The sequence below is a fragment of the Phaethon aethereus genome, assembly GCF_964289735.1.
Source record: "Phaethon aethereus genome assembly, chromosome: 17".
Classification (NCBI taxonomy): domain Eukaryota; kingdom Metazoa; phylum Chordata; class Aves; order Phaethontiformes; family Phaethontidae; genus Phaethon; species Phaethon aethereus.
Window position 1 is genome coordinate 3,226,073 of NC_138593.1, and position 20,660 is coordinate 3,246,732.

The window sequence follows — 20,660 nt, forward strand, 5'->3', positions numbered from 1 at the left end:
TAATTGTCATACCTAAACTAGATCATCAGATCTAACACATGAATTTTTATTCAGAACTGCCCTGTCCAGTATAGACATGCTGTCAGGTTACCCTTATCTGGACATTGGCTAGTTACAGAGAAGTCTCTTTTAGGGCAGTTGTACTTTTGCTAGAAAGGATATAGGGGCACACATACCCTAAAACATTGTAATTTTATATTGTCTGTCCCCTCTCCTTATTTCTTTTGCTAATATGGAGTTAAGACTAAGATATTTTCCTTCCAGATCAGACATGCAGTTTCTCATAGCGTGGTACTGTGGGTGGTTCGTAACAGTGATGGATATGCAGATTGTATGTAGGATCTGCATTTATGTAAGCCAGCACACATGTGGAGATCAGCTTTTATATTTGCATGCACGTATACAAGAACGTTGCTTGGCACCAACTGTTTTTAAGGGAAGGTGTTTATGTTGTGTACTGAACTGCTTGCGATCTGTTATGTATGTATCGCAGGTGTCATTAATGTCAGTTGGTGGTGACCTCTCTCAGTTTGTATTGAGTTCATCGAAGATTCTGTGAATTATTGGATGGGATGGCTAAATCAGTCAGTTTTCTGCATTCTATATTGGTGAACTGTGTCAGTTACCGAGATACTGTGCCGAGGAAAGCTGGTATCTCACACCACACACGCTGCTGAAATCACACGGTGCAGTTTATACCTCCTTACGTTATCTCTCTGCAAGCCAGGGCTGAGTGTGCGTGTCACTGTTATGCTGGCGGGGCAGTGGGCGATGGCCGCAGCGGCAATTGGGGAAGTCGTGCAAAAGACGTTGGTCGGTGTCAGCGCAGGCCTTGTCAGGGCAGGGGCAGGACCTGTGGGGAACGAAGCCCTTCAGTGTGGAGGGTGTCACCCCTGCATGGAGGCACACAGCCCTCGCTTCTCTCTCTCACCTCTGGCGCACTCACGGCTGGATGAGGCTCCTGTCACGACAGAGATGGGGGCAGCCCCACACTCGCCCCTTGACTGGATGAGGATCCCGTCACAACAGAAGTGAGGGTAACTCTCACCGGCAGGCTGACACTCCTGTCACGACATGCGCCGGGGCAGCTCCGCGCCAACCCCTTGCGCTGAGGTGCCTGTCGCGACAGCGCGCAGCCCGGGAGGCGGGCGGCGGGCAGCTTCCCCTCAGCCGGCGCGCGCTGCCGCCAGGGCAGGCCCGCTCCCCCCTCAGCCACCGGGCGCGAGTTGATACCGGGACAGAGAACGGCCGCAGCGGTTCACGCCGGGGCAGGGGGGCGGGAAAACGGCCACCCCACCTGCGGGCCTCTCCCACGGCGGAGCGGAAGCGCTCCCGCCGCCGCATGAGGCCTGCATCACCCGCCTCCGCCTCCTCCGAGCCGAGGGCGGGCGGGCGAGCGGCCGCGCTGCGCAGGGCCGCGCCAGGCGCCGCTGCCGCCGCCTCAGCGCCGCGGGCGGGGCCGCGCCGTACCCCCGCCCCGCGCCGTGTGCCCCGCCAATGAGCGGCGTCCACATGCCGCGGCGGCGAGAGGGGCCCGGGCGGCCCAGCTCCCCTAAGTTACATTAGAGCGGCCGCCGCCGGTGCGCGACGGGAGCGAGCGGGAGCTAGCGGCGAGGCTGGGTGCAGGGGGCGGGCGTGCGAGCAAGACCAAGTCGTGACGGCGACAGCGGCCTGGGCCGGCGAGCGGAGGATCGGGCTGCTAGAGGCGGGGGGGTGCTATTCCGACCCTTCCCGGCAGAGGCGAGGCGTGCAGCGGGGCAACTGCGCCTTTCATCCCCCCACCCTCACCCCCCCCCCCCACCTCCAGAGGCCAGCGGGGTGAGGCGTGCCGTTATCGCCCTCCGCGGGGGCGGCTCGGAGCCTGGTGAGGCGAAGGGAGAGGCCGCTTGGCCACCTGGACGCGGCCCACCCCCGCGCAGGCACCCGCCGAGCCCCCCACACGCCCTCCCGCGCCCCTGAGGCGGCAGCGGAGCCGCCGGCCCGCGCCTCTCTCCGCCCTCTCCTCAGCCGCCCGCCCGGGGCCGGGGGGCGCCTTGCAGCCCCGCTCATCCCCGCCGGAGACGCGGCTCGGCTCCCTCGGAGACCTTGTGGGGCGGGAGGGGGGGGGACTTTTTTCGGACGGCTTTACCTTCGTTTTTTCTTTTTTCTTTTTTTTTAATTTTAAATTTTTCTTCTTTTTTTCTCCCGCCTCCTTCGGGGAGAGTGAGGCGCTGAGGTGGGCTCGGGGGGCTCCTCTCGGTTGCGGGAGGGGTTCTATGGTGATAGCACGGAGGCGGTGGGAGAGAGAGCGAGGGGCTGAGGAGGGGGCTCGCCGCCGCGCCCGCCGCCGCTGAGGAGGAAGAGGCGAGGCACCATTTGCTGCTCCCTGCCCCAGCCATGGAGAACGCGCACACAAAGACTGTGGAGGAAGTTTTGGCTTATTTCGGCGTTAACGAAAGCACCGGGCTCAGCCTGGAGCAAGTGAAGAAGCTGAAGGAGAAATGGGGCTCCAACGGTAGGTGAACCGGCCCCACGCCGCCCGCCTCCCTCCGCCGCGGGGATGCTGTCGCTGGCACTCGTCGCCTTTTCCCCCCTCTGCTCCCTTTTCCACCCCTTTCTCTTTTTCGCTCATCCTTTTCGGGGCCCTGTTTCAAGGCCTAACGTGTATTTGCGAAGCCGGCATCTCTTACAGGACCCGGAATAGGAGCGAGGGAGAGAAGATGGCTGACTTGAACTCCACCTCGTGGGTTTCTTTCATACCCCAAGCTCACAGGGCTGCTTTGGGAAGGAGGATGTCACCTCCGTTTCCTTTCACCTTAACAGTGGGAGATCTTCTTCCATGCTGAAATGAAGCACTTGGGGTTGTTTTATTTTTTTGCCCGTCTTGACCTTCATTTTTCCCTGCTTTTCGGTGTTTTTCTGTCCCTTATTTTACATTCTTACCTTGAGTTGGGGCATAGAATTCAGCCGATAAGGTGTTTCTTTTATTAATCCTTGCTTGGCCTTTTAGTCCCTTTTGAACTCCCATGCCATTGTGTAAAAATGAAAACCTATGGGAAGATTATACGGTGAGGGTTTTTTTTAGCTTTAACACTGCTTTTGTGCCTCTTGAATTAATAGATCTAGTTGCGGGGAAATAAAGGGGAGAGCAGAAATAAGAAAATACTGTTAAAACGGAGGAAGGAATTTGAAGTATTTTGAACCAAGTTAGGTGGTTCGGGTTTTCTTTAAGTGGATTTGGAGGAAGGACCTTTGTCAGCGTTTGAAAAGCATTTTGAGCCTTTGACCCTTTGTGTGCAGCAACAGCAGAAGTCCCACACAGCTGGCTGGAGTGATGACTTAGCTGAATCATAACTCTTAGTACATTCTGGCTAACCTGTATGTGTCTTAAAATGCAAAACTATCGGGCCTATTCAGATGCTCTAATGAAAAGAGCCACCTTAATGGGCCTTTCAGTATGTCTGTCAGATACAACCCAGTTGAGTGTGCAGTTCAGGAACAGTCTCTGGTGAATGCCTTATAATGCTCTAATGTGTTTCTTCAACCATTTATTTTCTTTGACATGCTTCCTGGAAAACCTTTCACTGACAGAGTTACCAGCTGAGGAAGGTAAGCATGTTCATGGAATCTTATGTTAATCCTTGTTGAGAAGTCATCTTTTTTTTTTAAATGTGCATAACTAAATGGCTTTGTTACATATTGCAGGAAAAACCTTACTCGAGCTTGTGATTGAACAATTTGAAGACTTACTAGTTAGAATTTTGTTGCTGGCAGCTTGCATATCTTTTGTAAGTATGATTTTTTTTTTTTTTATTTCATAGGCTTCTGTATTGCCGAATGACATATGTTCCAATGTGTCATAACAGTACATACTGAAGTTATTCTCTTGCTCAAAAGGTAGAAGTATAAGATGCAAAGTAAACTGCTATCTGTTAAACTAGTTGCCTTGTGAAGAGGTTTTTGTATGCCAGAAAACAGAATTTCAGGGTATCTGTCATTGCATGAGTCATAAGTACGTAACTACACTAAACGGGTATTTTAAAAAGTGCTGCTCATTCAGCCCAGTTTGCTTATTTGAGGTGGGATTTCCCAATGCTTTTGTTGGCTTCGAAAACTAACCTTGAGTAAGTAAGTGTTTAACTGGACATTCTTCTTGCCTTTGAGTTAATCGTTATCAAGCTCAATGTATAATCATTGGAAGACATTTTTGGATGCAATGCAGACTGTAAATAGAATTTACATGGCAAATATTGCAGTTGCCTTCCCTTCCTGATAATAGCAAGGTGACAGTTGTTGCTTTTGACAGTGACAAGAATGATGACAGCAGTGATGGCACCACTGTTGACCAAATTTGGTAACTGACCTTTGGATAGTCTAGTCATTAAATGGACATCTTGCTTTGCATACAGGGTTAAAAGAGCAAGAACACTTTTAACTTCATTTTTTTTAAAAAGCATGTTTAGGCGATCTTTTTACATAATGTGTAACGGGTATGTGTTTGCTGAAACTGGAAAACTGACGAAAGGCTAAGTATAGAAGAAAGATGAAGGCTGTATGTCTTGAGGAGCTAGACAATGGAAACAAAAGTGTGCAGAATATTAAATTGTTCAGGTAGGAGTAAAAGTTTGTAGTAGACTTTGCCCTGGAGTTGTCATTAACTACTTTTAAAAAAAAAATAATGCTGCAGGTCTTGGGGGGAGTGGAACTGTGGTGACTATTTAGCTAAGGGCAAGCTAATTACAATGGGCAGAGGAGAGTGTGCTCTGAAGCGGTTCTGTTTGATGAGGGAAGGATTGTCTTCTTGTTGTGGCTGCTGCAGTATGTTGCTGATCCTCCACCAAGAGAGGCTTCATTCTATCCCCACACTGACACCTTCTTCCCAACTGCTTTGGGTTTCAGTATGCATATACCATTACCAGCTCAGCAATGATTGGTAGCATTGATCTTGATCATGGAGACAGATGCACTTTACTGGCTTTTCTGTTTCTTGGGGAGGAAATCAGGCTGGCTATAGAAAATTGAATAAATGGGTCATTCAGAAGCTTTTTCTTCCGCTGTTCTTTCCCATTTTCTCCTTCCAGAGGGTGAGAAGGGGATGTATTTTCGTTCCTGAAAAGTCGGGAGTGTTTCTCTCATCTTATGAGATGAATGACAGTACAGAAATTCGTTAGCCTTTCATGTCAAGGTGCATTTTTTGGTGTTGTTATAACCAAGTAAGTGAAAAAATCATATTCACCAAACTTTAAGCTTTCACTGCTGAATCTAAGTATGATATCAGCCTGACAGAGGTCATATAGTATGCACTGCCAAGCCCTCTTTGAAAACTTGATTAGTAACTGGATTCAGTTTCTTTTTTCAGTATGCTTAATTTTCCTATCTAATTAAGAGGGGACTTAATGGAGTGTGGGATAGATCTGGGATCTCTGCTACTGTGCAACTGGCATGGTATATGACCTTGGGCTACTGCTGTCTTTTCTGTCTCTTACTTAGGAGTTATGGATACCGGCCATAAATTATGTTAGTAGTAGAGATTTTCTCTTTTTAATGAAATGTAAAAGAAAAACCTAGATATATTAATTTTGGTACTTTAAAAGCACTTCCCCTTTGTGTTTGTTTCTGGCTTTTTCCTTGCTCAGAGGGTTGTCGTCTGTTACCTGTTTTTCTTAGGTTTTAACACTTTTTTTGGATGAAAGCATGCTAAAGATTTTTGTAGTAGCTGTAAAAAACTGTTCAGTATGTTGATAGAAAGACTGTATTGCTGCAAAAATTGGATGTAATTAACATCACCTAAATTCTGGTGTGCCTGAAAATGTTTGAATAGAGTATGTAGCTGTGTTAGGCTTGTGGACAGTAATTGTTCCATGAGAACACTTGAAAATATTACATTAAAAACTGGAATTGTACATAATGCTGATCTTATAAATTATGCTAAGTCATTCTTCTGGTAGAACAACTTAATGCTAGAGCTTAACTTCAGTGTGTTTATAATGCTATCTTTTACAAGCCTTAGAAGTTCAGTTTTTCCATTTGTACTGTTGCAAGGCATGCAAAACTCCCAGTACCTTAGACATCTGGAAATGGATAATCAGACTTAAAATGGAGTCAGTTGAATTACGTTGGTTTTGGATGTTGAGTAATACTGTTGAGAGCTGCTCTTTAATGAGTCAAGACTTCTGGCTTTCTGGGGGGCAGTGTCAGATCCCACAGAATCATACTGTGGAACTTGGTGCTGATTCTCGCTTCAGTGACTGTTTTGTACGATGATTTATTATTTGATAGACTGTAAACTGTAGCACTCAAGTAGAAAGGACATGATATAGCATACCAACAGAAGCAAGGTTGGATATGGGCTCCTGTTTGAAATAACTTTCAGCTGAAGACTTCTGGGCTTGGTGTAAGTCCCAAAGGGAATTTTCGTCGAGATGCTCAAATAAGTAGTTTGCTTTGAATGACAAGAGATGGGAAAGGTGGCTTACCAAGGACGAGAACAAATGACCCCAAAAGTCCCCAAGTCTCTGAGTTACTAGTGGGGGCGCTGACTGTTGGAATTGGGCGTGAATGTATAGCTTTAAGGGTTTTTTGTTTTGTTGTTTGTATTTGTTTGGGGTTTTTTTAGTGTGTCACTGAAAACTTACCCTACTTTGAATTTGGGTTTTCTGAAGATCAAATGGAGTATGTATTTTGTGCTAGTGGCAGCAGATTCATAACGTGTTCTTCCAGGAAAAGCATAGGTGCTGTTCGGGCAGTGAATGTAGCGGAGTTCTTCACCAGCTGTACATTGTCAATTTAAAAAAAAAAACAACTGAAGATTCAGGTGTGAGAGGGCATCTTGAGGTATATAGATTATTGTTTTGTGTCGTGGAAGTTTTTCTGGTAATTGTGTTGTGATCGTAAATCGTATTAGATTCTTACTATCATGACTCCACAGAACCAGCTGTCTTTTAACATTGAGATCTGCAGTAGATTTTTTTTTTTCAGAAACATCTCCCCCTTATGTACAATATAAACTTATGTGTTCAAAGTGCCTTTTGTGTCCTCTACTCCCACAGCCCTTGTCAGGTATGTGTCAGTAAAATAAATCAGACTAACAGCTGAATCTGTGTCACCCTAGCTGATTGTAGGGGTCATATGCTGCCTGTTTGTTGGCTGTAGGTACAACAATTCCACATCAGAACTGCTGTTACAGATGTGACTAGTTAGTAACAGCTTAAATTCTTACACTGTTACTTTTTCAGTATTTTTACTGGCCTTAAGTATGGCTTTTGAAGAGAAACCATAGAAATAATTTCTGATGGGGAGTAAATGGGTCTATATATAGCCTTGGACCTTGTCTTGGCATTCTGTTGAATCTGTGAAGCCTATGCAGAAATAAACCTGTAGAGTGTATCTCAGTAGTTCAGGGGCCTTCATAGCCTGACTTCCTAGGTGCAGGAAAGAGGATGTTTAATTTTCCATGAACTGTGGCTTTTAATTCTTGCTACTTTGGTAGCATGTACTCCGATCTACAGTATTTACATAAAAGCTTTGCTGTATAAATGGCTTTGATAAGTTGCAAGATGTTAACTGTGCATCTAATGTAGAATAATTCTTTGGTAAATCATATGATGCTTTAAACAGTGATGTATGCTTAACCATGCAATCTTACCTTTGCATCACACTTAACAGTGAATTTTCTTCTACAAGATTATAGATCTTGCAGCATAGATTATAAACTCTACCAAAAACTTAAGTATTAATTCAGCATCCTAAGAGCACACCCCCCCCGTTATTACTTTGATTCTTAAGCTGACTTAGAAATGAATGTTCTGGGAATGTTTTCTACTAGCAGATACCCACATTTAGATTAAAACAATATGTTGTGATTTAGTCCAGAGATTGTCGCAGCCTGTAAATTAGCATGAGCATAACGTAATCTGTGTTAAAGGGTAAGCAAAGCTACTCTTGGAGGAAGTAAGATGTACAAGTAAAAATGTTTCAGGCTTTGCCCTGAAATCCTCCCAAAAGCTACCTGTTGGGGTCAGTAGCAATGAGTATGTGGCACAAGATAAGGATTGCTGTAGAACATTACACTGGTATGCTTTTAGCTGAACTCTGATTACTCAATAGCACCCAAGATACAAACTGATGGATAGGGGTGATAAAACTGTAAGAAGTAATTGTGATTCCATTTTACTTTGTAGAAATTAAACTGTGGGTGCTATCTATCTTTTTTTCCTTATTGCTACACTAAACAGAGAAATGTGTTTATTTTCAGAAATGTGGACTAGCATATCTGAGTGCTAACAATCTGCTAACTCAGTAAAATTCTTCATTTTGTGCTTTTATGTGTGGTCAAGATCTGTTTTGGGGTTTTGGTTGGGTTTTTTCCCTCCCCTGTCCTTGGGTAGCAAATAAAAAAAATAAATCTCTATTGAATAATGGATTTAAAATTGGGAGGTTTTTCTTTAGTGTTTCCTGGTGTTCAGTATAACTGACATGGAACAAGTATCAGGACTACTAAAATTAATTAATTTTACAATATTTTTTATTGAAAAGAGAAATCGCTAAAAGAGGGTTTTCTGAGTTAGTACTCTGTCCAAAGTGTATTAAATCTTAATTCACAGTCTCCTGTGAGAAGAAAGCGGGCTTAAAAGTAGTCTGTAGTTTTACATGGCCTGCTTTAATTAGTCCAGGGCTTCTTTTTGTTAGGATGAGATCTTACTCTCCCAGCTTGCTTCTAAGTTTCCATTGTCAAAATGAAAAACAAACAAAAAACCTTGTTAGGTTGCTGACAACAAACTGTTTGCTTTTCCTCTGTTAATGGTAAGCGAGTACAGCTTGCTGGGCAACAAAATTCTATCTTGAAACTTCCATTCTTTACTCTGTAATTCTGGTTTTGTTGTTTAATGATAAATAGTCACTTGAGACTACTTGCCTCCATAACTTACCTTACAATACAGAGATAATTAACTTGTGGAAATGCAAAAAGCTGTAAGGACATTTCTGTGCTTTTAACTGTTTTCACCAGTAGTCACTCCATTGCTGTCTGACTTCTGTATTGTACCTCTGCCCCCTTTTTACAAATAACCATGAAAACTAAGTCCTATTTGTCTGTCACTGTGTATTTTTTGACTTAGTGTCCTGCAGGTCCACCCCATCAGGCTTTGATTAAAATAGGCTTCTGCAAGCCATAGCTCTTAGCAGCTGTAAAGCAAATATGCCAAATGAAAGTTGTCCTTTAAGCTGCTTACATTGACTGTTAATACGAGACTTTTATGTCTTGCTATTAATTTTCCTTATATTTTCACACTTGCATTTCTCTTGAGCAATTTTTTTTTTTCTCCCTGCTCTTTTAAGCTTCTTAAATACATAGTAACTTTACTTATTGGCCATACTGCCTGAATAGTACACTGGAGATCAATGGCCTGGAAATTAAGCTGTTCTCCATGTGAGTCTTAAACTGATTAGGGCTGAAATATGGTGGGGCCCTTTTGAGTAGTAGTCAAATAAAAGATCTCTCGTCGTAAACCTCTCCAAGGTCTTAACAGTGTGCTAGGGGAAACTTTCTGACAAGGACTAAATGCCTTGGACAAGAATTGTCTAGTCTCTACCAGGCTTCAGCATATGATTTGTTGCTACTAAAAATGCCTAGTGAAATACTTGTATTCCTTGTTCTACTTTCTCTTTGTTTTTTTACCATGCTTTTGTTTTTACTTCAGACTACTATCAAATAATAAACCTGATCTGTTACAGCATGTGTTGTGTATCACAGGTGTCCTAAATGGAGTGTTAATATAGCTGCAGTCTGCTATAGCAAAACCAAGAACTTGCAATGCATTCTGTTACTTATATGTCTGTATCTACTAAAATGTTCTAGAACTAGAGCTTAGACCTGTTATACTCCTAGTAATCATGTGGAAATGTTTTTGGGGAGAAACGGGTGTTGCCAGCTTCCAGGATTAACTAGATACTTCATTTTAATCTAGTCACAGATTGGTAATTTTTCCCAAAAAACAGCAGTGAAGATCTAAAACATCAGATCTGTACTGTTAGGATCTCTAATCTGAGTTCATCTGCTCTTTTTGAAATAACGGTGTATTGAAAGAAAGGATTCCTTGAAAACTTAATTTTGGTTCTCCTTGACATACTTGGATCTTGCTGTCCTTGTAGCTACTTTCCTTACCTCTTAAAGTTGCAGTCTTTCTCAATGTTATTTTACAACACACGTGGCTTTCAATCTGAAAAGATTACGGGTTAGCATTGTGTAAAGCACATGTTTTATTCCAGTTAACCTTGTAGGTGCCTGCTCTGTTAAGGACATCACAAAATGATTGAATTTACTTGCTTTGTTGGAAGCAAAGTGGACTCTACAGGATTCCAGTAAAGAAAGGGAGGGAAGAAGCACATACTAAGCAGCTTTTCTGATGGCAGCGTGCGACCACATATACGCTAAGAAAAATGGAGATACGCCATTAGCCATTTTTGTAGTTCCACTGGAGGCAGCAGTGCTGGTGCAGAATAAAAGCTGTCCATGATAAAAGGGGTAACGTGTGGAGTGAAGACCACAATGTAGACTGTATGATGGCTCTAACAGGTCAAATGGCAGAAGTTGTCACTGGGGACTGGAGATGAGAAATACCGAGATGTAGAGACTGTAAGAGATCCTAACCAAGTCTCTTCTCCAGAGGGGTTACACAGACCCTTAAAATGTTGTGTTGCCAGTTGGACTGTTTCAGACTTATTAATCATAACCTGGATCTTATAAGTTTATCCTTTTGTAATAAAATTTGTTGTTGCATTGGATTTGCTTGACAGTCTGTTTTCTGCTTGAGGCTTTCCTGCCGCTGCTCCTTCCTTTTAACATCCTGGAGTGTTTCACAATTGAGCAATAGCTCTGAGCAGCATGTTGGTGGAGTTACAGTGATTGCTTTAGTAACGGTTTGCTCGCTGCAGTCTTCCAGTGATTCAGAGTGCTGTTGCCTGACTACCAGCCCTAATTATCTCAATGCGTTGTTCCTATTTACTGTCACTTTCCAGGCTTCCTGTTGCTCAACATGTTGACGAAAAAGCTCTTCCTCTCTGGTCATGTTAGCTTGACTTTTCTTCAGTAACTACAGAACTCTGCAAAGGCCCTGACGTACACCAGTTCAATTCAAGTGAATGGCAGAAGCCTAAAACTAGAGTGTAATTCTGAAGCAAATGAATTTAAGTAAAATCTATATGGAGCCTTTTGAGCAAGTCCTCAAGTTGATTTACTCATAAAAATTCAGTTTTGAGTTTTATCAGCTACTCAGCTCAGAATTCAACTTCAGATGTAACTGTACAATTCACTTAGATGCTTCAGTAAGACACTACTTGCATTTAAATAAGTAGATGCTTATTTTTCACATCTACTCACTGAAAACTTGTAAAGCTGTTTTCATTTGTGTGTCTAAGGTATTGGCAAAGAACAATTAACTTGGTTAAAATTCAGATTCTGGCAAAGCTTTAGTGTTCTGAGTAATCAAACTAATCTGTCTGCATCCTGTTTTAGACAGTAATGAAAAATTTTCTGAAACTTTTCACTGCTGTAGCTGTTGTCACAAGTTTTGCTTTCATTTGTGAAGCAAAAGTAACAATATGTTTCCCAAATAAATAGTTTGCTCCTTTAAAAGAAGAGCAGCCTTGGAAATGAACTTTGTACTACTTCAGTAAATATTTTCTTCTTTTCCATTGCTTATTGCCAACTCATTCATGAACTGCAAAACTACACCTTGGAAGGTTGAGGGGTTTCAAAAATTGCTCAGGTCTAAAGTTGAACCTCAAGCTGAAACTTACTGGGTCTTAAGATTGCAAGGTGTCTGTGTAAATCGGTAATTTAAATCACTGTGTTTCTCTTGCAGGTCCTGGCCTGGTTTGAAGAAGGTGAAGAAACAATCACAGCATTTGTAGAGCCTTTTGTGATCTTACTTATATTAGTAGCCAATGCAATTGTGGGAGTGTGGCAGGTATGCAGATATTTTTACATCGAGTCACAAATGTTTTGGGTGTTTTTTGGCTTAAGAGGAAGAACTGTATAGTGTAACACAGATGCTTCATACAATGCAAGTAATATGTGTTGCTAACCTTAGATTCCTGAGAGTCAACATACCATAAAACTTCTGAACAGAAAGTGTTGACTTAAAAGGTAAAATAAAAGATTCAGAAGTATTGCCAAAAAGGCAAAGTGCCCATCAGTATGTTTGCCCGTATGCTGGTAAACATATGAATTAGGCAGTCCAGAATGAAGGCATAAATTTGGGAAATAAATCAAATCTTGCAAAGCTGAGAAACAATCAGTTGCATCAGCTTGCAAAAAAAAGGGGTTTTGTCCCAACTAAGGAACAAAGGATGGAACACTTGTAATCTAGTTTTTCTGTTTCCTCTTGAGACAAATGCTATGTTTTAGTACATCTATTAATATGTTTAATACAGTATTAATTCTTCCTATTCAATTACTGTAGTACCCATTAAGTGTACATCTGAAGACTGCCTGTCAAAATGCAGAAGTTTCTTCTGCAAACACCTAAATGTCATGAAATTTTTCCTACATTATCAGCGATGAGATTAATTAGATGGCTTTTTCTAAATTGTATTGGCAGTAATATTCGTGACATATTCTAACACTTCTTGAGATGCCAAACTAAAATTGTTCTTATAACTTTAGTTTACTAATTTGATCAGTTCAGGCAGGGCATGTTTTATTAGAATTGTTTTTCTGCAGATGAAAAGCATTGTAGATTTTTAGGGTAATTTAAGTTCTTTGTAAAGTTGGCTTTGTTTTGCTGTTTGGTGTGTTTTTTTTTTTTTTTTTTTTAAGGGATGGTGTTAATGTGACACAATTACTTGCTATCTTAGCATGTTAGGTTTCAGGCTTAAAAAAAAGGCAAACCTGTTCAAAATAGCAGAAATTAAGAGGAGGAGCCCTCTTAACAGGTGGAAACATGTTATAGAGAAGCCTACATGTTGGAAGCCACCAGAAATTGAATGGCATTGCTGCACATTCCTGCGCTCTGCTTTGTGCTAGCCCAAGTAAGCTGGCTGAAGACTAAGCCTCGAAAAATTCAATTTTTATCAGTACCCAGCTTGCTATGCAACTGCTAGAGCTGGTACAGAGGGAAGAGATAATGTCAATCAAAGGATGACAGCGTTGCCCCCTTCACTGTCATTTTCTCTTCAAATCTTCATAAAGAAATTGTGCAAGAATTAATCTTTAACTTGAAACTTTTGAGTTAGTTCTGCATGTACTAATTTTAACCATGAAATGTAAAGTAAAGCTATCTGTATAGTTTGGGGATTTTCTTGTGTAGTTGTATATCCTGTTGTAGGAAATAAACCATTTTTTCAGATGTGACAGTGTGCAAAGAATACATATATATATATATATATATCTATACATGCAGTGAACTTAATTGTGAAACAGAATTACTGTAGAGATTAAATGACTCATTCCTTTGTTTTAATGGGCATGGAAAATAAATCACAGTACATAGTCTCCACCCATACATGTATCTGTTTCTACAGGTACTAGATGTGAGCAACTGAGTCATTGCCTTAGCTCTGCCCTCCTCAACCTTTCCTCTTAGATGCACTTTTCCCAAAGTGCCATCTGCTAGTACGTGAACGGTTGGCAAGATAGACTACCTACCATAACTTAAAGCTAACTGGGAACAAAGAGATATAGTCTAACACTATGAGCTGGTTGTCCTAGCTGAATCATGTTTAATTCTTTCTTATTTCTCCTTTTCGAGGGAAAAGTTACATTTAACTAATGTCCCGTTTGTGGGACTTTCTTTTGTACCTTTAGGGTTTTACCCAGTGTTAACTCTTAGTTAATCCACAGAAAAGCACTGTCAGCATTATTGTGCTGAGGAGCAGAATTAATTTACCTGGTGGAATATGAGGCTAGTATTAATTATAGCTTGATAGGTCTGTGCTGGTGTCTCTGCACTGCCTCGCACTGAGCTGTACCATGCAAATGTTAGTCCTTCAAGGTAGTTTTGGTAATACTGATTTTCAGCTGCATTGTTTTGTGGAAGTACCTAGTACCTCAACCTTGATTTTCTGAAGATCAGGTTTCTACTTTGATACATGCAGGAGGAAGTTTTATTATCTGGAAAGACTGGTATATATTTGAAGGGCAAACATTCTAAAAACTATGTGTACCCTTATAATCATCATGACTATATGTCATTTGTACTTGTCAGTAGGCTGGAAAATAAGTTACTTCTCCAAGAGCTAGAGAAGGACTATTGATAAGCTGTTGGTTTCTTATGTGGTTCTTTGTCTAGGTGACATCACGATGTTGATATCACTCTCTGGTAGTGCTTAGCTGGGAGAACTGCACTTGAGATAGGAAAGCTATTGTGCTTGTGTTAGTGGAAATGCAAAGGTTGTCATGTCGGATTCATCTAAGTTTGTAAATTGTTAAGAGGTCTGGGGAAGCTTCTAGACTGTACGCTTTAATTTCACTTTAGTGTGACTTGATTTGCTGAAATTAAGTTGTTAATATGCTGTTCTAGCTTTGTCTTAACTTGACCCTTGATTTCTCTCAGTAAGTGAAATTCAGTAGTGTTAGTCCACTCCAGTCTGAGCCTAAACTGCTCCAGCTTGTAAGGTACAGCTATGACAAGACTATATCCCTGAGTCTTATTTCTGCTTAGTGCTTTTTTTGTATCAAAAAGCATCCATATGTTACACAGAACTCTGTGTGGCCTACCTGTAACAAGACACAGTGGATATTGTTGATGGGAAATGCTGCAGGGTTTGAATAAACAACTTCTAGGTTCTAAATGCCCACTAGTATCTGAATTATGATGTAATGGTTTCCAGTCAGCAACCTCATAAGGGGAGGAGTCACATAATTTTCTGTATTCATAAATGTAGCTGAGCAGAGTATTCATATGATAGTGCATTTGAAAGGTCAGATTTGACATACGTATTTTTTCCTTGAGGGCTTCTAAAATTACACATTTTTTCTCTCTTTTAGGAAAGAAATGCTGAAAATGCTATTGAAGCTCTTAAAGAATATGAACCAGAAATGGGCAAAGTTTATCGACAAGACCGAAAAAGCGTACAGAGGATTAAAGCAAGAGACATTGTCCCAGGTGACATTGTAGAAGTGGCAGGTAAGATTCATCTATGTAGTACATACATATATTAGCATATTATTGTAAAATTGTTGTGGGGGCCTTGTCTTTAATGATTTGAGGCCCTGGGGGGAGTTTTCAATGATGCCTAAGTATATGCTTCATTTACGAACGATCTTGCTTCTGTTCATCTGTAATTACCTTAAATGTGCATTTGCACTGAGGGGATTGTTTTTCAAATTGCCACTTAGTTTAATTGGTAGGTCTAAAAGCAAAGCACCTTAATTGGAGTACAGGTTTTAACACTTGTCACAACTCTAAAATTTTATTGTCTTCAGTTTCCTTAGGTTCTGGGGTGCAGTCTTTTTTTTTTTTTTGTCACGCTCTGTTCTTTATCTAAGGAAAGATAATTTCATCTGAAGGTTTTTTCCAACTCTTTGACTTCCGTAGTCGCAGTGCCTTTCAACTTGACTTCACAGAGGTCTTCCTCTCTCCTCTCAGCTAGTATGGCTGGCATGTGACATCATTGTTTTCTCATCTTTCATAATTTTTTATTGCTTCTTTTGCCTATTGCTGTATAGGAGACTGCAGATGTAGAGATAACTATACAAAGTAGAGCTTCGTATTTCTCTGGTGTAAGCATTTGAAGTACCAGTCTTTAAAGATTGGACTTTAGCATCGAGCTTTCTAATCACTTAGATTTGCCCTAAAAGGGGTATCTTTATTTGGGAGGAGTGCAAAAATACAAGTATCATGTACTTACAGCTAAAATTCCTTCATTTTGGCGTTAATGCCATACCAATAACTCATTCTAAACTGGACCTCATTCTAAACGTGACTTCAACGTTTCCTGTTCCTTCCCAGATAAAACTAGGTGGTTCTTGTTCAGTGTCAGGAGTGATTGCATACCCATATTTTGTAGGTCATTGTCAACTTAGGGGACAATGTTCCTTTGGGAACAACTTAGGGTATACATCAAACTTTCTTTCCACTAGTGTCACTTTGCTTTTAGAGGTGGTAGCTGTCTCAAGAGGAGATAAATATATACCCGTAAACTTCGCTATCCTTCTATTTTAATTATCAGGCAGAGAGAGTATGCACTCAAAACGAAGTTGGTGTTGGCTGTTTGCCCAGCTTTCATTCCTTGAGAAACTTTAATGTTCGTGGAGCCCTGTCTCAAGCCTCCGTTTTGTGCATAGGATGATTCAACTTGCAGCAGCCCTGGCTAGGGTAATTCAGAGTGTGAATCTCATGAAGGCTGAAGCTAGTTCCCTCTTAGCATCTGATGGTGAAGAACAAGTACAATACAAAGTGCTGATAGCTGAAATAAAGGGTGAATTACGATACCTTGTCACTTACTCTGCTGTTTTGACTCACTACTACTGCACTGTACAGTCAAATCCATGAGTTCTGCAATGAGATTTTGTTTCAGCAGCTGATGTTTTCTGCGTCCTTTTGAGGCAAACAGAACTGTATAAATTGCAGATTCTGCAGTAGGTGTCTAGTCCAAATCTTGATCCTGTTTTTGTCAGCAATAGAATGGTAGTTTTGGAAGCAGTTTGTATCATGGGAATACATTGGAGTTGTGTTTTTTGGTGCTTTAAAGCAGTATTGGTAGAATTGCAAGTTGACTATGTATTGTGTACTGGTTTGAGATATCTCGCTAAGGAAAAAATCCTGGATTTTGCTGCTCTGCCAGGTGTCTAGAGCACAGAAAGTTTTCTGCTTGATTCTTTACTATTTTGGAAGAGGTGGAGATTGCATTTTCATCTTACAGAAAAAGACAAAGCTAAATTTGTATGTGAAACACCTGGGGGATGTGTGGGCTTTTACTTACCTTGCTGTATATTGTCAGTATTAATAAAAACAATTACTTGTGCCATCTCTTTAAAAGGCCTATGTCTGAAGGAGAGAAATGAATTGGAAATAAACTGCTGACTGGCGTACCTATAACACTAGGCTGTCTTTAACAACATGGAACCTTATGAAAAATAGGCTACTTATTGCATTATTTTAAAATCTACTTGTCGAACAGTGTCTGGTAGTCCAACACTAGTCTTAAGCACTCACCATATTTTTCTTATATTGGCGACTACAGTTAACTGCAGCTTCGAGTGAAGGTAAGTGTAAGTCATGTGGATGTTTAATACAGAAATTAGTGCTGCAGTGTAATATGAACTCTGATACTGAACAAGAAATTCTAACTTGTAGATAGACAATGATGAAATTTTAATTGTAATCAAACTCAGAAAAAGCTACCAAGCAAGTAGAGAAGAGCAATACACTATGTACCAGTGTTAGTGTCAAGACCTGGAGGTGAGAGAGACTCTGTGCATGCCTGTGCCTCAAGTGTAAGAGTACTGTGATGGCCTTTGACATGGTGTTTGCAAAAAGATGACCATGTAGGGAAGTGACAGAGCACTTCATACTAGGATACATATCTGGGTATGGAATTCTAGGCGAAGTGCCAATGACATTTGTGTGTCCAGGCAAATATCTTTCAACCGAGTGGCGTAAATAACCAGGTGATAGGTTTCTCCCCTATGCTGATAGCTCATTTTGAACAACTTTCTACAGGTCTTCCATTACAAAATATTTGTATTTAATGCTGTAACAGCTTTGTTAATTTGAAGTAGCTATATGTGGGCCTGACACAGAGGTAACTCTTCATTGCAGGAATAGATAGGTTGGCATTGCAGTTCGGGGGAAGTGATGGAATATATTTGCCTCTTTACATTGCAAGAGTTGTCCGAGAATAAGTAGCATTGAACCACTTCCAAAATCATTTGGTATTTTCAGTAGTTTTGAACCCATTAAAGATAACCTGGTCGGCTTAGTGTAACACAAAGACAGTGCAGTAATGGTTTACACTACTGCTTTTTATTCTGGCTCCTGAGGCTATTTGTAGACTTTGACTGTGTTCATTATATAGACTGTTCAGGCTGCCTCGAGGCCTTCTAAAATAAAGTTCCTGAAAGATACTTTCTTTGATTGATCTGTCAAGAGACAAAAGGGATGCTGCTTTATTTGACTTGAAGTAATAGGGAGAAACTGCAGGGAGTAACCTGAACTAGATTGTCCCTCAAGTGGTAGATAACGTACTGTCTTATGTGTCTCTTGGATCAGTATGCAAACAGATACTGCAGAACACTGTATGAGCAATTACTGGTCCTTACGCCTTGTAGCTAACAAATTGAATGTAAATGCTACACTAAAATTTTGCAGGTATACTAGCAGGCACTGTAGTCCATGTTTGCTTAGAGACGCTGCAGACCTTAATTTCTTAACTGTATATGTTGGCAAGACTTTCTTCCATGTCCACTTGATGAGAGATGGTGGAAAAGATGCTGTAGTACAATCAACAGGAACTCTTTGGGATGAAGTGGGGGTCACAGGTTTGGGACGTGTGCCTTAAATTTGCTTGCAGACCTCTGATGGGCATAGTTCTCAGAACTGTAGTGTATAAGGGTTACTAAGCTGCACTGTTTGTTTCTTAGAATTGATGAACTGAAAAAAAATCCAGATGCTGCCCTTAAATGGCTTTTCAGTTTGCCTGTGTTAAAATGGATTATTGCGCTGCTATAAAAGCCTAAGTTTATCGGAGGAAGCACTCTTAACTTTGTAACTAGTGACTATCTTTAAGATGTCCTTTGTTTTAGTTGAGTTTTTGTTTGCCTTGTTTTTAAGGCATTTAACATTTTTTAAGAGAAACTTAAAACAGCATGGCCTTAGTTCTTAGAAGTTTTGTATGAAGTCCAGTCTGACAAATTGGGATAAACGGGTTGCAAATAATTTATTTTTAAAGGAGGGCATTTGGGAACGGAAATGAGCTTTGTTCACTTCCATTGTATTTTCCTCTGTAACATGTTCTATTTTAGATACAGCATATCTGACTTTCTATAACTGCAACAAATGACCATTCATTCATTAAATCCGTAAGTGACCAAACTGGAGTCACAGGTAGTTCCTCTTTTCCCTGAAGTGCTGAATGATGGTTCTTGTCATCTGTTATTATATTTGTAAGTACTCAACAGCTAAAAAATACACATGGAGTTCCCAGAAGCTGTTGCTTATTAAATTAGTGTATATTCCAGAGGACTTAGTTTTAAGTTTATACCTGGCATTAAGTATGCAAGAACTATTTTCTGAGGCTTTTAATTCTAACTGCAGAGCACTTTAAGGCTCTTCCTAAAGCACAGATGCCTTATAATTGAGGGAAGATAAATTTTGGGTGGAAGAAGATTGGGAAGGAAATTTCTTAAGATGAATTACTTCAAACTCTAGTGTGGTTATGAAGGGCTACCTGTTCTCTCTGATAGTATAAGCAACAAACATTGACGTTGCAGATCTTACTCCAAAACATCTGGGTCCTCATGCCTCTGGTGCTTTTCTAATAAGTAGAATTTATTTTCAGACTCGATGCTAGAGATGCACGTTTACTTTTTTTTTTAAGTATTGAGATTGGGAAAAAAATAAAGACAAGCATGGAGTAAGATTGAAGTCCAGAATGTTCACCTAGTGTCCTAAAAGCATACTGCCAAGAGCATCTCTTGATATGGAAAAAAGTTGACTGCAACTATTTTTTTCTTACCTAGTGCAAGTTGTTGGGTTTGGTTTTTAAAGGTTAAGCACATATTTAGCTTTTTCCATAAGGTGCTGCTTTTGAACCAGAAATAATACGGAAGTAAGATCAATGGTGAATAAATACACAAGTAGTGCATAAATCTGTGGGCTTCAGTGAGCATTTTGGCTGTCAAACTCTTAACACATCACAGGCTGTTTTGAGATAACCAGACGCAATCCAAACTCCATTCCATACTCCACTAGGGAGTTATGCAAGGTTCAAGTCAGGGCACAGCCTAAACTTGTGTCACTTTCAACACACATTTGAAAACGTAGGAAATTAATCTCCAATTTATTTCCAGTTCTTGTGGCTTTTTCCTCCAGAGTTGCCAAACTCTGTTAAGTAAAAATAGTGAAACTAGCTCTGTTTCAGTTGTTAGAATTCAGAGCGTATCTGATGTTCTATACTCTGATTAGAACTGATACTGCAGCGGGGTTTTATTATAAGCACAAATAGTACTGAACAAAATTCTTGAACATCAAGATAATGTTCTGCTAATACCATATTGCCCTGGCAAAGCAAGGATTTTTTTTAAGGCTAAAGGAAATCTGCACTTGGAGTTATACTGCATTTCCAGAATTCTTACTGTTTGTTTTTGTGTTACCCAAGTGCAGCCTAACTTGGAAATGAGACTTCAGCTTTGGTGTGAAGATGTTGTTCTCTACCTGATGTGGCAAAAGTTGAAGCTTAGCTTACCAGTTTCTTTCCGATATTAGGTATTTTTACAGGCTGATCACAGGAGTTTTCAATCTGGAAGACAGTGATATGAGTAGATCCACTGATAAAAAGCTAGAGCTAGACAAATTCAGATTAGAAATAGGTGTAGACTTACAGACAGGGTACCTGTCCATTGGCACATCCTACTTAATGTTCTGGTGATTCAGAACAGAGAATGATACTCAGAGAGAATGATACTCAGAAGTATGTTCTTAAAGAATGAGAAGAAATAAAATAGGAATAGTGAAAGTCTT

General features: G+C 40.8%; 1 protein-coding gene across 2 annotated transcripts in view; it reads left to right on the forward strand.

Moving 5' to 3' along the window:
- Positions 1–1,355: 1,355 nt before the first annotated feature.
- Positions 1,356–20,660, forward strand: part of ATP2A2 (ATPase sarcoplasmic/endoplasmic reticulum Ca2+ transporting 2) — a gene marked incomplete at its 3' end in the record, with an annotated part of 43,442 nt that continues 24,137 nt past the window's right edge. The window contains exons 1-5 of one of the 2 annotated variants that reach the window (XM_082007655.1): positions 1,356–2,494; positions 3,571–3,588; positions 3,685–3,767; positions 11,841–11,945; positions 14,966–15,104. In XM_082007655.1, coding sequence (XP_081863781.1) covers positions 2,377–2,494; positions 3,571–3,588; positions 3,685–3,767; positions 11,841–11,945; positions 14,966–15,104 — 463 coding nt within the window. In that variant the 5' untranslated portion in view covers positions 1,356–2,376. The remainder of the gene's footprint in view (positions 2,495–3,570; positions 3,589–3,684; positions 3,768–11,840; positions 11,946–14,965; positions 15,105–20,660) is intronic. The other variant, XM_082007656.1, reaches the window with a different exon arrangement.